Here is a 14,907-nt window from a genome sequence, read left to right as displayed (position 1 = left end):
GTAAAAATCCCACAGGTTAATATTAATTTGCCCAGCAACGTGAGAACAAAGACTCCAAAGTCTGGTTCCTTTACCTTTTGGGTTTTTTGAACCTGCTAGAATGCTTTTGCTGTAGCTGTTTTCCAGTGTTACTGAGAGCTTCCAGCTGCCTTCATTTAAGCAGGTTCCTGGCTTGTTCCCCACAGGTATATGTGACCGCAGAAAGCCGTTTCAGCACACTAGCAGAGCTAGTACACCATCACTCAACAGTAGCAGATGGACTGGTGACAACTTTGCATTACCCAGCACCCAAGTGCAATAAGCCCACTGTCTATGGAGTGTCCCCCATCCATGACAAGTGGGAGATGGAGCGGACTGACATCACCATGAAGCACAAACTTGGGGGAGGGCAGTATGGCGAGGTGTACGTTGGTGTCTGGAAGAAATACAACCTCACAGTTGCTGTGAAGACATTAAAGGTGAGATTTCAGATTGTAATTTGATGTTCATTTAGTCACCATTTATGATGAGGGTAAGGAATTGGTAATGCTCTCAGTTATACCACCTAATGATACAAGTATCAGAAAGTGGAGTGTGCTGATCTGCATAAAATCTGTACTTGAATCACAATAATTGTTTTGATTGGAAGAGACCTGTAAGATCAAGTCCAACCATTAACCCAGCAGTGACAAGTCCATCACTAAATGATGTCCTCAGCACCACATCTACACATCTTTTAAATCCTTCCAGGGATGAGGGCTCCACCACATCCCTGGACAACCAAAGCAGCTTGAGAGTAGCTTTCCAGAACAAAGTTTGCTTATCAAACATCAAACTTGCACCAGTGCAAGTGGCTTAGGAAGAGTCTGCAGTTTTGGTCCAGCAAGCTCCTGCAGGAATGTCCTAGACAGATCTGTAGAAATGGTTACCAAGTCCACTTCCCTTCCCTCAGAAACCTGTGGAAGCTTTACCAAATCAAAGGTGCTGGAAGTATCTTCTACAACCTCTCCCCTACTCCTGAAAAAAAAAAAAAAACAACAAAATCATCTTCCCGTCCTCTCACCACCACAACTGCTTTGATGTAGCCACAATGGCTACCAAACATGCTCATGCTTTCTGGGTACTGCAGATCTACTTGGCTGTGCTGCAGGTCAGCCAGGCAGCTTTTCAGGGCTGTTTGATCTTGTTTTGATAAAAAAATCAAACCAGCAGAATAGAGATGAAGATACATGGTGTTAAGCAGACCATGGTCATGAGAATAAGTTTTCACTTCTTTTGCCTCTCTCTTTATCTAGGAAGATACCATGGAGGTGGAAGAGTTCTTGAAAGAAGCTGCTGTGATGAAGGAGATCAAGCACCCAAATCTAGTGCAGTTGTTAGGTTAGTGAAATTCCTTATTCTTTCTGTTCTTGCTTGGGTTTCCACCAAAATGAAATCTGTCTTGTTTTAAAAGCAGTGGCAGATTTTCTGTATTTATTCTTTTGGAACCAGGTCAGGTTATGGGGTGGGATTTTTGACAGCTTACTCCTTTATGTGGTATTGGAGCTAAGAGACATTTTAAATAAAACATCAAATATAGACTCATAGAATCAACAAGGTTGGAATAGACCTCAGAGATCATCAAGTCCAACCTATCACCCAGCACCTCATGACTAACTAAACTATGGCTTCAAGTGCCATGTCCAATCCTTTTTAGAACACCTCCAGGGACGGTGACTCCACCACCTCCCTGGGCAGCACATTCCAATGGCAGATCACTCTTTCTGTGAAGAACTTTCTCCTCACCTCCAGCCTAAACCTCCCCTGGCGCAGCTTGAGACTGTGTCCTCTTGTTCTGCTGCTGGTTGCCTGGGAGAAGAGACCAACCCCCTCCTGGCTACAACCTCCCTTCAGGTAGTTGTAGACAGCAATGAGGTCACCCCTGAGCCTCCTCTTCTCCAGGCTAAACAGTCCCAGCTCCCTCAGCCTCTCCTCATAGGGCTTGTGCTCAAGGCCTCTCCCCAGCCTCGTTGCCCTTCTCTGGACATGTTCAAGTGTCTCAATATCCTTCTGAAATTGAGGAGCCCAGAACTGGACACAGTACTCAAGGTGTGGCCTAACCAGTGCTGTGTACAGGGGTACAATGACCTCCCTGCTCCTGCTGACTGCACTATTTCTGATGCAGGCCAGGATGCCATTGGCTCTCTTGGCCACCTGGGCACACTGCTGGCTCATGTTCAGGTGCCTGTCAACCAGTACCCCCAGGTCCCTTTCCACCTGGCTGCTCTCAGCCACTCTGACCCCAGCCTGTAGCTCTGCATGGGGTTGTTGTGGCCAAAGTGCAGCACCTGGCACTTGGACTTGTTAAATGCCACCATGTTGGACTCTGCCCATCTGTCCAGCCTGTCAAGGTCCCTCAAGTCACTTACATTAGTAGACAGTTTTGCTATTCAGGCACAACTGCATTATATAAAAGTCTGCAAGACCAGCAGACTGCTAGTTTGTGCCCTTGGCCTTAAGATGTGCTCCAGAGTTCAGTTTCCAGGGTCCAATTCCTTTCCTGCTGTGTTAAATCAGATATACAGAATTATTCTGGTGACTCGATTTAGAAAAAAATAATAAGGAAACTGAAAGTGAAAGAAAAACGCTTGATTGGAAGCAAAATAAATACTGATCTTCATAATTCTCAAATCAGAGACATTGATAGAAAAAGCTGCACTGAACAGAACAGTCCATAATGAAGCAGATGACAACCAGATAGCTGCTGTTGTAAAGGACCCGGTATAGCACCAAATAAGTACATGAGCTTCAGACAGTGGAGATGCAAGTCAGATCAAACAGCACATGGATGGCAGACATCTGCAGACTCTGCAGCTTGGCTGGGCCCTGTCTGTCTCACTGACATACATGATATGGTGACCACTGTTGAATAGTCTGCATAGCTGTTAATTCTACATTTACAAAGATTCTGGAGGTGGCACCGTAAAACTTTACTAGTGTTTAATTGCCTCTGGACTTAGCTTTGCTCCTGAAAGCAGCTGGTCAAGCCAAGCCTAGGATGAAAAGAGAAATGTGAAGGATTTTAATAATGGCAACTATTCTGAACCCATTTAGAAACTGGGCACAGGTGAAGTGTCTGCCCAGCCCTGTCTGGTTCCAGGAGTAGAGCCTGAAAGATTGCTCATCAGAGAGATGCTTTTTTTCTCTGTGATGCACAGTCACTGTGTTTTACTCTGGGTAGAAGTACAAACAGGCTTTCAGCAGCACTGCAGTGGATGCTCACAGAGCTGTGGCATGAGTGTCCTGTTGCACTCCTCCTCCACTGCTACATACTTTGTACATACTTACAATGACTGTAGCAAGTAGTCATCTGAGAAACGTATGAGAATGTGGCCTTCAGAGCAGGTCCCACCATGCTGATCCCTTACCCAGCTAGCACACATGGGAGTGCTTTGCGTTGCTCTGCTGTGATGTTTCAGTCTGCAAGTCTTACCAGTTGAATGGTACCTACCTCCAGTTGGCCACTCCTTGGCTTTGTGTTGAAAGTAACTCCTGTTTTGTCCTGTAACCCTCCAAAGAACAGAACTGGCCCTTCATGTATGTTACATATGAATAGCAGTTCTTTGATAGACATGTCCTGGGTTAACAGAGCCTGCTTTCACCAGCCACCGTCTCTACAAACAGACAGGAGGGAAAGTAACTCAAAAAACCTCTGGGCTGGGATAAAGAGAGTTTAATTACCTTAGGCTCTTTGCAGAATAGTACAGCAAAATGCAAAAGCAGCAGAAGCCAGTGAACTCCCTCACCCCCTGACCCTCAGCCCACCCAGTGGAAAAGACCAGCACCCCAAACCTTGAATCTGAAAGCAGCAACCTGAACAGGAAAGCTGAGCTTCAAGCCTCATGAGACTGCTCCAGCCAGCACTTTAATTTTGAAGCTGTCATGGTGGCAGCATGGTATTGAATATCAGCATCAGGTTAAACTCAACCCATAACAACCTAAGATCATAGAATGGTAAGCGTTGGAAGGGATCTCCAGAGATCATACAGTCCAACCCTCCTGCCAAAGCAGGATCACCTAGGGCATGTCACACAGGAACACATCCAGACTGGTCTTGAAAGTCTCCAGAGAAGGAGTCTCCACAACCTCTCTGGGCAGCCTGCTCCAGTGCTCTGTCACCTTTATAGACATGTTTGTCCATAAAGTGGATGGAGAGAGAGACAGAATCACTGAATATTAAGTTGGGCTGCACAAATCTGGGTCTGGTAGCTGGAAGTCTTCACTTCACAGAGAAAAACAGTACAAAATGCAACAAACTGATATTAAATGAGGAGTAATGGTAAAGCAGGGAAGGAAGAGAAGCTTTATTCACATGTCCTGTTCTCCTCACTCCTAGGTGTGTGTACCCTGGAGCCACCCTTTTACATCGTGACAGAATACATGCCGTTTGGGAATCTGCTAGACTATCTGCGGGAGTGCAACCGAGAGGAAGTGAGTGCTGTTGTGCTGCTCTACATGGCCACTCAGATATCCTCTGCTATGGAATACCTGGAGAAGAAGAACTTCATTCACAGGTAGGTGAAGCCACATTGAGTTGGTACGGTTTCAGATGGCAATGATGAACAGGCCTAGGAATTCCTCCTTTAGGGAGGTTTCTTCCAGAGTTCACACTAGCTTATCCGTTGGCTGTTTTGATTTCAGTACTGTCTTGTAATACCATGATTTTCGTAACAAACTTAAAATCTCATGCACAACTGCCTGCCAGCTATGAAGGTTGGTGTTGTCCTGTTCTGATGCATGTGCAAGATCTGGTCAAATCCAAGTCCTCTTTTAATCTAGTCAGATAAAGCTATACCACAGAGCTATTACCAATGTGTGATGAGCTGCTGATCTCATCCTTTTCTCAGGAAACAAACTTCTCTCACCTTCCTGCTCCTAAGATAAGTCCACTCAGTTTCTGACTGTTCAAAGCAAAGCTCACATTGCTTTTCTCTGCTGTAAAAAGGGAGTTCTTCCTGATCCAAAAGAGAGGGACAGGCTATGGAACCACAAAACTGCATTTAAAGCTCTGCTTGTGCTCCACTAAAGGAGTGTACTTTTTCCCTTTGCACAGGGACCTGGCAGCACGGAACTGCTTAGTTGGGGAAAATCACGTGGTGAAGGTGGCTGACTTTGGCTTAAGTCGACTTATGACTGGAGATACCTACACAGCTCATGCTGGAGCCAAGTTCCCAATCAAATGGACGGCTCCTGAGAGCCTGGCCTATAATACCTTTTCAATCAAATCAGATGTGTGGGGTAAGACAGCTATACTTCAGTGCTCTTCTCTTTCTCATTTTGCTGTTTTTTTGCCAGCCTAGACAGTAATTTGCTTTCTGGCCTGAGCAGAAAGATGGGGTGTGGGAAGATGGTCACATGCCAGTTCACAGCTTCATAGATTGACAGCATTCTTAGCCTGTGATGTCTTCACCTGGACTGGCCTAAAATATCTGCAAGAATTATGACCAAGAATTTTGTTTTCCTCCTTTTTGCAGCATTTGGGGTGCTGTTATGGGAAATTGCTACCTATGGGATGTCACCATACCCAGGCATTGACCTCTCTCAGGTGTATGATCTGCTGGAAAAGGGCTATCGGATGGAACAGCCAGAGGGGTGCCCTCCAAAGGTTTATGAACTGATGAGGGCATGTGAGTATCTTCTTTCAGTCTGGGGTGTTTGCTTCCTCTTTGGACAGAATCAAAAGTTATCTCCTGCCAGTTTCAGGCACTGAGATTTACTCTGCTTTCTCACCTTGCAGGCTGGAAGTGGAACCCACCAGACCGACCTTCCTTTGCTGAGACCCATCAGGCTTTTGAAACCATGTTCCATGACTCAAGCATCTCAGAGGGTGAGAGCCCCTGTTGCTTTCTTTCTGAAACAGTACTGGAGGTTTTCCTCAGAGCGCTGTCTTGTGGACAGGCCCTTAAGGCTCATCTGCCAGCAGTGAAGAGTGTGGGGAAGCTTCATCCCTCAATTTCTTGACTAGAGTGGGTAAACGTTATGTTCCCTTTCTTGCTGCACAAATACTGAATAAACTTCAGTAAAGCACTGCAGGGGACAGTGTAGTTTCATTGGAGCACTAAGATGCCAGAGAGTTAATCTAAAGAATATGGCCTCCTCTAGTAGAGGAAGCCTCTTGTTTTCCCAGACTGAAGAGTAAGAAAAGTCAGTGATGCTGAGAGAAAGATTATGCATGTCATGATCCCTCGCTGACTGCAGCAATTAAGTAATAAAATACTACTCTGACAGCCCTCATTTTTAAAAAAGTGTGCCTTAATCTCTGGATTTTCTACTTAGAGTGAATCTGTGCAACTCAGATCTCCAGTGTAACCACCAATACAGTGTGACCACCAGGTTAATACTGGTGAGAAGTGTGATATTAGACAGCAGACAAGCAGAAATATCTCAGCATCTTCTAAATTTTTAAATTTAATACGCAGCTGATCCTTCCACTTCCCTGATACATTTAAAAACACACCAGAACAAACTCTATCAAGGAAGATCTATAACAGGCACATCAAGTGCTCTTGCACAGCTGCCAACCTGGGTGTGGGCAGGAGGCTGTTATTTTTTTTCTGGTTTGTTTCTTTCCAGTCACATACCTTGTGTTGATGTTGGGAAGGGAACAGAGTCTTCATTTCTCATAGGGAGGTGCAGTGCTTCGCCTCAACAAAGCAGCTTAGATCCAGATCCAGAGAGGACACAACTTTTGGAGGATCCCAGGAGCAGCAGCAGGAAGCAACTTAACTAAAAAGAGAGGCAAATGTATTCAGTGCTGGATTTAGTTTCTGAGCAGCCCTTAACCCAGCAGAGAGCAGAGTTTGTATGACACAGATCCTACCACTGGGGTTTTTGCTGCATTTATAAAGATGCACATGAGTTTGAAAACATTATGAAAATATTATTACTTGCCCTGAATACCTCTGGATTTGAGGAAGAACTAAATCCATAGTCTACATATTTTTCAGTCATCTATCTTGCCAGTTTGGGTTTGCAGTAAAGACACAGATTCTCTGTTCCTCTGCTGGTCTCCGTTGTAACTATTCACTTTGTGTTTTTCTTTCTTTACAGAGGTAGCAGAGGAGCTTGGAAGAACAGCCTCCTCCTCATCCATAGTTCCTTACTTGCCCCGGTTACCCATGCTTCCCTCCAAGACTAGAACACTGAAGAAACAGGCAGAGAACAAGGAGAACATTGAAGGAACACAAGATACTGTGGAACACTCAGCCTCCAGCTCAGCACCAGGTACGGGCCCTGGGACAGCGGCAGTGAAGCCATGTGCTTTGGGACAGACTTGCTGCTGGTGTAAGTGGCCAGAGGAACAAGAAGACAGCACAAGGTGACACAGGGAGGTGCTTTGTGTTGCTGTGTCCCTGGGCCTGTTTGCCACTGCAGCAGCCCAGTTATTTACTAGCAGGTAAATACTAGCAGAAAACACTGCAGCTTGTTGGGTGTTCTTTTAGCAAATCCTTTTGTATTTTTTCTTTAAAAATTAGTGTTGCTGCTTGTTTTTTAATGCCAGAGCAACTTCACTTTCCCCTGAACAGTCTCCTAAGTGACCTCCTCCATGCAGACAGCAGAAAAATCAGGCATACAGAAGTGGAATAAAAGTAAAAAGACTTCAAAAGCACACCAGCCTAGCACAGAAAATGGAAGCACTGACTTCCTGTCTCAGTCTCTCTCTGCAGAACCTGGGCAGCTAAGTAGAGCAGGCCTGTAAAGCCCACTGCAGGACAGAGAGGTGGAAATGTAGCTTGGCTTTATAGCTTCACACTTGTCTCTTCTGTCTAGGTTTTATCAGAAGCACACAGCCAACAAGTGGGTCTCCAGCACTGCCTCGCAAGCAGAGGGACAAGTCTCCCAGCAGCCTATTGGAGGATGCCAAAGAGACCACTTTCACCAGGGACAGAAAAGGTGGCTTCTTCAGCTCCTTTATGAAGAAGAGGAACGCTCCCACACCTCCCAAGCGCAGCAGCTCCTTCCGGGAGATGGAGAACCAGCCCCATAAGAAATACGAGCTCACGGGTAACTTCTCATCTGTTGCTTCCTTGCAGCATGTGGATGGGTTCTCTTTTGCTCCCACACAGCAGGATGCAAGCCTGGCATCACCAAAGTGCTACGGTGGGGGCATTGTGCAGAGGACCTTCTACAACGATGATGGCACTGGTACCAGCGGTGGTGGGGGTGTGAGCACCGGCGGTGGGTGGTCGGGCATCACTGGTTTCTTTACTCCGCGCTTGATTAAAAAGACACTGGGTTTACGAGCAGGAAAACCCGCTGGCAATGAAGAAGCTTCAAAGCCTTTTCCAAGGTCAAACTCTACATCTTCCATGTCCTCAGGGCTTCCAGAGCAGGATAGGATGGCAATGACCCTTCCCAGAAATTCCCAGAGGTCAAAAATCCAGCTGGAACGGACAGTGTCCACCTCCTCTCAGCCTGATGAGAGCACAGGGAAGGCCAGTGACCTGCTTGCCAAAAGGTTTGAAGAAGGCCCTGCTTTGACCAGAGAGAGACCAAAAGCAAAACTCTTGCCAAGGGGTGCCACAGCACTCCCTTTCCGAACGCCCTCTGGCTCAGAAGAGAAGGAGGGTCCAGGGCTAGTAGCAGCTCCTAAGGGCAAAGAAAAAAACAGTGGCCCACGGCAAGGGGCCCTCGAGGATGGTGAGAGACAGGGGTGGTCATCTCCAGTAAAGGCTGCAGCAATACTTCCAACCACTCATAACCACAAAGTGCCAGTCCTAATCTCACCCACTCTCAAACACACTCCAGCAGACGTGCAGCTCATTGGCACAGACTCTCAGGGTAATAAATTTAAGCTCTTATCTGAGCATCAGGTCACTTCTTCCGGCGACAGGGACCGGCCCAGACGGGTAAAACCAAAGTGTGCTCCACCTCCACCACCAGTGATGAGACTCCTCCAACAGCCTGCTGCCTGCTCAGATGCAGCAGAAGAGCTGAGCAACACGGCGGGAGCACAGCACGGACTGGAATCGAGCGAAGGGAGTAAGAAGGCAGCAGCAGCAGCAGCACCTGTTGGTGGAAAATCTGGGAGGCCTGTGATGCCTCCACCTCAAGTGCCTCTGTCATCGTCTTCCACATCCCCGGTGAAAATGGCCAACGGCACGGCAGGCACAAAAGTAGCTCTGAGAAAGACCAAACAGGCAGCTGAGAAGATCTCTGCAGACAAAATCAGCAAGGAGGCTCTGCTGGAGTGCGCAGATCTTCTCTCCAGCGCCATCGCCGAGCCCACACCAAACAGCCAGCTGGTGGACACAGGGCACCAGCTGCTGGATTACTGCTCAGGCTACGTGGACTGCATCCCGCATACACGCAACAAATTTGCTTTCCGGGAAGCCGTGAGCAAACTGGAACTCAGCCTGCAGGAGCTGCAGGTGTCCTCAACAGCTGCTAGCATCCCTGGGGCAAACCCCGTCCTTAATAACTTATTGTCCTGTGTCCAAGAAATCAGTGACGTGGTGCAAAGGTAGCTACTGTCAATCTGGGTAAGAGAAACACACACGGGGAGAAGGGAGGGGGGAGTTTTTTTTCCGTACTGATGCTTTCAATAGGAAAGACTGATACTTGAGTATGTGAAGTACCTCAGATCACTGAGTTCTCCTCACGTTTACAGGTTCATCTCAATAAAAAACAAAAGGGGATGGTGAGGGTAGAGTTAAGATGTAAGGGGCAGAACATCGAGTATTTGTCCCTACCAAGTCAGGCTGATCTGCTTGGTATGGCAAGGGAAGGAAGGCCCTTGCTCCTCCCTTGGAGAGGCAGGAGAATCGGTGGCAGGTTCTTGCTCTGGGAAGAGTGTTCTGATGTGTGATAGCTGGAGTATTGGAGTGGCTGCAGGCCCCTCGGCTGTACTGATCCTCCCCTGGCTGCACCAACACATGCTTTGGCCTCTGAGAAGGCAAAGGAGAAGCCCTGGGGCTCCGCTGGTGCCCACTGCCGAGCTCTTGGAGCTCCGAAGGGGCAGGTGGCATGTGGCTGGGGGAAGGTCTAATGCACTGACAGCATTCAGAGCTGCTGGAAGCAGATGCACTTAGCCCAGATGGTGCTGGCTTCCACAGCGCTGTAGCTGCTGTAAGATAACTGCAAAACAAGTTAATATATGAACTGTCCCTTTGTCCCTCCTGTCCCCCTCACCCACCACACATTCTCAGCGTAGTCATAGCAGAAGCATCAGGGATGCTGGGCAGACTTACCACTGGAATACCCTTTCCCTGCCACCCAGTCTTCACTCAGCTGACACCGCTTCCTAGTGGTCTAGCCTGGGTGCTGCTTGATGGTCTTTTATGAGTAGTGTGGGGCTCTTGCACAACTTGCCAGTCTTGTTATTGGGGTGGGTGGGTTGGTTGATTGTTTTCTCTTTTTTTAAGCTCTAAATTGTTTTTAACTTGCTACCAGCTTGACTCCCTAATTCAGTTTCATCACTGGGAGGACCCATGGTAGGATAGGCAGAGCTTCTGGCTGTTCTCCACATTCTTCTAGCAGTCACAGCACTGCAGTGCCAGCTGGAGAACCAAAGTACAGCCCCATGCCTTCACTGCTGCAGGGCTCCCCAGACCTGTCCCACTCACAGTGTAACACTGACACCTCACTGATGGCTTCCTGGGGTTTGTTCTGGTGCTTACTGGTCCTGCAGGCTTCCAGCCTCCCTGGAAGCTGGACTAGGTCTGTCAGCACAGGGAAGTGCAGCCACAGCCATAGTCTTTTCATTTAGTCCTGTATTTTAAAGGCTAGGCCAGAATCTCATGCTGTAGAGTAGGGAATGGGCACATAAACTGTGGGCTCCTCTGCCTGAGATATGACAACAAACGTGGTGGCTGCCTCAGAGAGCTCCTGCTTGGGTTATGGTCTCTGATATCTGGTGCCTACTGACAATCCGAGAATGAAAGGAGTTGTGTCACTGAAGTTGTGTTCCTTGGTGCTGGTGCTGCTTGCAGACTGTTGTGGCCTCCAAAAGCTGGTCTGCTGCATGTATGCACGACTCCCTCAGGTGTAAACACACTGGCAGGGAGGAAGACCTCAAGTAATTGTTGCTTAATGAGAGGAGGAAGCCTGATCCAAACACGTTACCCTGCATGTTGCTGCTCACTTCACTGTTGGTGATGATAGAGGATCTCACTTGCTTTGCACCTTAAATCTTTTATTTTTTAGCTAAAATGCTTTTTTTAACTTGATCTGAGTGCAACTGTGCTGCTTTTAGTTGGAGCATTTAGAATTGAGCTGGGGCACAGCTGTGAAGTTAGAAGAAGGGCATTTCCTTTGCTGTCTAGGAGCACTGCCCTGTTGGTGCTTGGAAGTGGGCAGGGCGGCCTCCCCGAGAGTCTCCGGTTGTTCCATGGAGCACAGTGAGACAGGAGCCTGGAAAAGCTTTAGGAATGGGCTGGTCTCTGAGCATCCTCATTTTTATTGCTGGTTTGTGGTAAACAGAGCTGTGTCACGACCCATGAATGTGCACCAGTGAGCAGTACGCAAGGCAGAATGGACCACGAGAGCTTCACTGCCCAAGTAGGTGAAACAGTGAGAAAGCCAAGCAGTGCATCCACCCCACCTGACAGGCAGGAAAGAGTTAATTATTCCCACCAGTCACTTTTACTCCAGTGAGCTGGCACCTGAGTGGAGAGAAAGGGAAGTACAGCCTGGGTCACCCATCCTGCCCGAGCAGTACCCAGCCAATCCAACAAGGCTCTGCAGTAGGACCTTCAGGCTTACCCAGGCTCTCCCACTGCTCTCAGGGGAAGAGCTATGCTGAGGCTCCTCCACAGCAGCACTCAGCTCCAAACCATTATCTTGTAGACTTTACCAAGGGCATGTGGGGTTTACCTTATCTCTCGCAGTCATCTTTATTGAAGGCATGCATTGCTGCATGCCAAATGAGCTGCCAGTGGAAAGGTGACCTGCAAAGGGAAGACAGCTTGTGGTATTGGTTCACGTGGCTGTGTCAAACAGCCAGCAGGATTTGAACAGTGTGGGAGCTTTCTTCAGGGCAGGAGGGCAGGTCCTGTTTGTCCTGGCAGACAATCGCCTGGTTTTGTCACCCTACTACCACTCAGCCTAGGACAAGCAGACTGAGAGCGAAGTGATTGTCCAGGGAAGGGTGGCATAAGCAGGCAATTTTAAGGCTGTAATTCCAGTTCTGTTGAGCATTTTGAAAGAAGCTCTTTTTTTCCTGACAGTCTTCTGGAAAAGCTCCAGCAAAAGCAATTGAAAAGCAGCAGATTCCTGGAACACCTACTTCATGTTCCCTCTTCTGGCCCTTTCTGAAGAAAGTAACTGTGCCCCAGCAAAGGGCTGGTTCCCCTCCACAGGACATCCCCACTTCCTTCCAAAAACACCACCTGGTTTCTTCTCAATCAGGGCAGAGGTGATGAGCAGTGGGGGACAGGGCAGTGGATATTCAGCTGGAGCAGACATCTAATTCTACAGACACAGAGTGGCCAAGGTGGGCCAGGACCTCTGGAGGTCACCTGGTCCAACTCCCTCCATCAAGCAGGGCCATCTACAATCATTCCCCAGGACTGTGTCTAGAAGGCTTTTGAGTATCTTCAGGGATGGAGACTCCACAACCTCTGTGGGCAACACAGAAGCTCCTTCAGTTCAGATCCCTCCTATGGTGGAACACCAGACACTAGTGGAAATGGGGGGTTTCCTGTCATCACTCCTGTGGGGAGTGTTTCCTCTTCTCTTTACCCCTTGTCTCATCAGGTGGGTGGATGGTGACAGAGGTAGTGCTGACTTCACACTGTGGTTTTTTTTTTCCCCTTAAAGAGGAGGCTGCAGAATTGCTGCTGCTTCTGCTGCCCGACAGTTTTATTCCCAAACTTGGAATCTGGCAGGATAGCAAAAGGATGGTACCAGGGAAGGCTGTCAGTCACTGTTCAGTCGTACTTCCTTCCACAGCTACTCTCCCACAATTGTCTTGTTTCTTCTCCCTTTTGCTAGGTTTGTCTTTCTGTTCAGCCTTAAAGGTCTCTACTTCAGCATCTCCTCTGCTTTCAGCCTTGCACAGTATGTTCAAAGTGACAGCAGGCTGGTGGAGCCCCCTTATTTGTCCCAGTGAAGAGCACCTCTTGCACCACTGTTGAGGGTGGGGGAACAAGGCACCAACTCCTGTTCCGTTTCCTCACCACCAGCAGAAGACCTTGTGGGGTGAGGATGCAGTTGTGGCCAGGCTCTCTCACTTGCACTAGTAGGGGCTAGAATTTGAAGCTGGCATCTTTACAATGGGCTGGTATCAGGTGGGGCCTGGTAATGCCAAGCAGAAGGCATGTACTCACATGGGTGAGCTGAACCTGGGGCACTTGTCCCTGCTGTTGTGGGGTTGGCTGACTCATAGGGACAATCCTCTCTCCTTCCTGCACCACCCACCTTTCCTACCCCCAGGAAATGGGCAGCACTTCCATTACTCGTATGGATCAGGAATATGGACAGGGGGAAGCTGAATCAAGACTCTAGGTCTTGGAACTGCATCAACTTTAGCCACTGGAAAGGCAAAAGGAAGCAGTATTAGTGGTGCAGAAGACAGCAGGGAAGGGGAGGGATGTCTGCTCCTCACACAGAACATTTCGCCTGAGCACCACTAGCCTTGGGTCAGCAAGACACACTCACACTGACATCCTATCAGCTGTGCTTATGCCAGAGTTTTATAGACACAGCTCTGGGAACAGCAGGAACTAAACCCCACCAGAAGTGCTGTTACCAGAGCAGCCCCTGAAGGGCAGCAGGTGTGAGCACATGAGATGGGTTGTGCTGCACAGCCACAGGGAAATCCAGACCCCGGATACCTGTTCCACCTACCTGAGGCCAGGCAGGTGTGGCAGGGTGCTCCATACCCTGCTTGTCGGTGCTCCTGGGGCATCAGCAGCTCTGACAATTGCTAAGGAATCCAAAAACTTGTTTCTGCAAAACTCACAGGCTGCTGTCTTCTAAAACACTCAACCCAGCCCTGCTGCTGACCAGTAGCAGGCAGGAAGTGACTACAGCATGCTCAGAAACCTCCCCCTTTGGCAAGTGGCCCCATCTAGGGGTTGTACCCCAACTCCCCGTAATGTAGAGCAGAACCTTCAGCCTGTTCCTTAGTGGTGGGAAGGCAGAGGCTGTGGGACACCTGAATTATTTGTAACACCCACACAGCGAGCAATGTCTGTACCAAAGGAGGCTTTTCTTCCACACCTCTCTGTTGGGCACAGTGGGGTGAAGCCCAGTCAGCTTGGCACGCTGCTTGTGTCAGTAGTGAGCTCCTTGGGGGCCACAGAGTAAAGCGAAACACGTTAATCACCAATCACTCTACCAGTGTTGTTGACTGTTTTTGGTTTTAATTGTTATTGTAATATATTTTGGTTGTTTTTCTAATTTAATTCTCTCACTATCGTCTGACTGTGAACTGCGAACAGTGTTAAACTTGATGTAAGTAAGGCCCTTTGGAGGGCCTCTTTGCCTGTTGTTCCACCAAGTTTTGCCAATTTGCATTTTGTTTTAAATAAAGGTTGCAATATTTTATTGGCAAAAAAAAAAAAACAAAACAAACAAACAACCCAAAAACAGCCTCTATTTGTATACCTGCTGCTTTTTTTCCTCAAAGAATAGGTGAAGGGGCTCAGTACTAACCAGTTTGTTCTTTTGGGTGGAAAAAACAAAGATTATTATACACCTGTTGAAAAAATTCAGCTGTGCCAGATTGTACACAAGAACACCTATGCCTTTGAAATCAAACAGTGGTGCCCTGGGGTGGTGTGAGGGGAGTGGTTCTGGCTGCTGGGATTGTGTAACCAAATGATTCTCCAACGTACAGGACCTGGCACCATCAGTTTGATAGCTGCCCTGGGTAACACTGCTTCTTAATCACTAACAGAGTAAGAGCTGCTTGACACCAGCCCGAGGACTGACTCCCTCCCTCCT

At 48.1% G+C, this 14,907-nt stretch overlaps 1 protein-coding gene across 4 annotated transcripts in view; it reads left to right on the top strand.

The window, feature by feature from the left end:
- Window positions 1–9,485, top strand: part of ABL2 (ABL proto-oncogene 2, non-receptor tyrosine kinase) — a 43,896-nt gene extending 34,411 nt beyond the window's left edge. For 2 of the 4 annotated variants that reach the window (XM_054384653.1, XM_054384654.1), the window contains 9 exons: window positions 186–458; window positions 1,275–1,359; window positions 4,355–4,532; window positions 5,072–5,256; window positions 5,493–5,645; window positions 5,756–5,845; window positions 7,069–7,242; window positions 7,789–8,022; window positions 8,338–9,485. In XM_054384653.1, the coding sequence (XP_054240628.1) occupies window positions 186–458; window positions 1,275–1,359; window positions 4,355–4,532; window positions 5,072–5,256; window positions 5,493–5,645; window positions 5,756–5,845; window positions 7,069–7,242; window positions 7,789–8,022; window positions 8,338–9,485 (2,520 nt within the window). Of the gene's footprint in view, window positions 1–185; window positions 459–1,274; window positions 1,360–4,354; window positions 4,533–5,071; window positions 5,257–5,492; window positions 5,646–5,755; window positions 5,846–7,068; window positions 7,243–7,788 lie in introns of all 4 variants that reach the window. The other 2 variants (XM_054384652.1, XM_054384651.1) reach the window with 1 other exon arrangement.
- The last annotated feature ends 5,422 nt before the right edge of the window (window positions 9,486–14,907 follow it).

Source organism: Indicator indicator, chromosome 10, assembly GCF_027791375.1.
Source record: "Indicator indicator isolate 239-I01 chromosome 10, UM_Iind_1.1, whole genome shotgun sequence".
Lineage (NCBI taxonomy): Eukaryota > Metazoa > Chordata > Aves > Piciformes > Indicatoridae > Indicator > Indicator indicator.
This window is presented reverse-complemented; position numbering and strand designations above follow the sequence as displayed.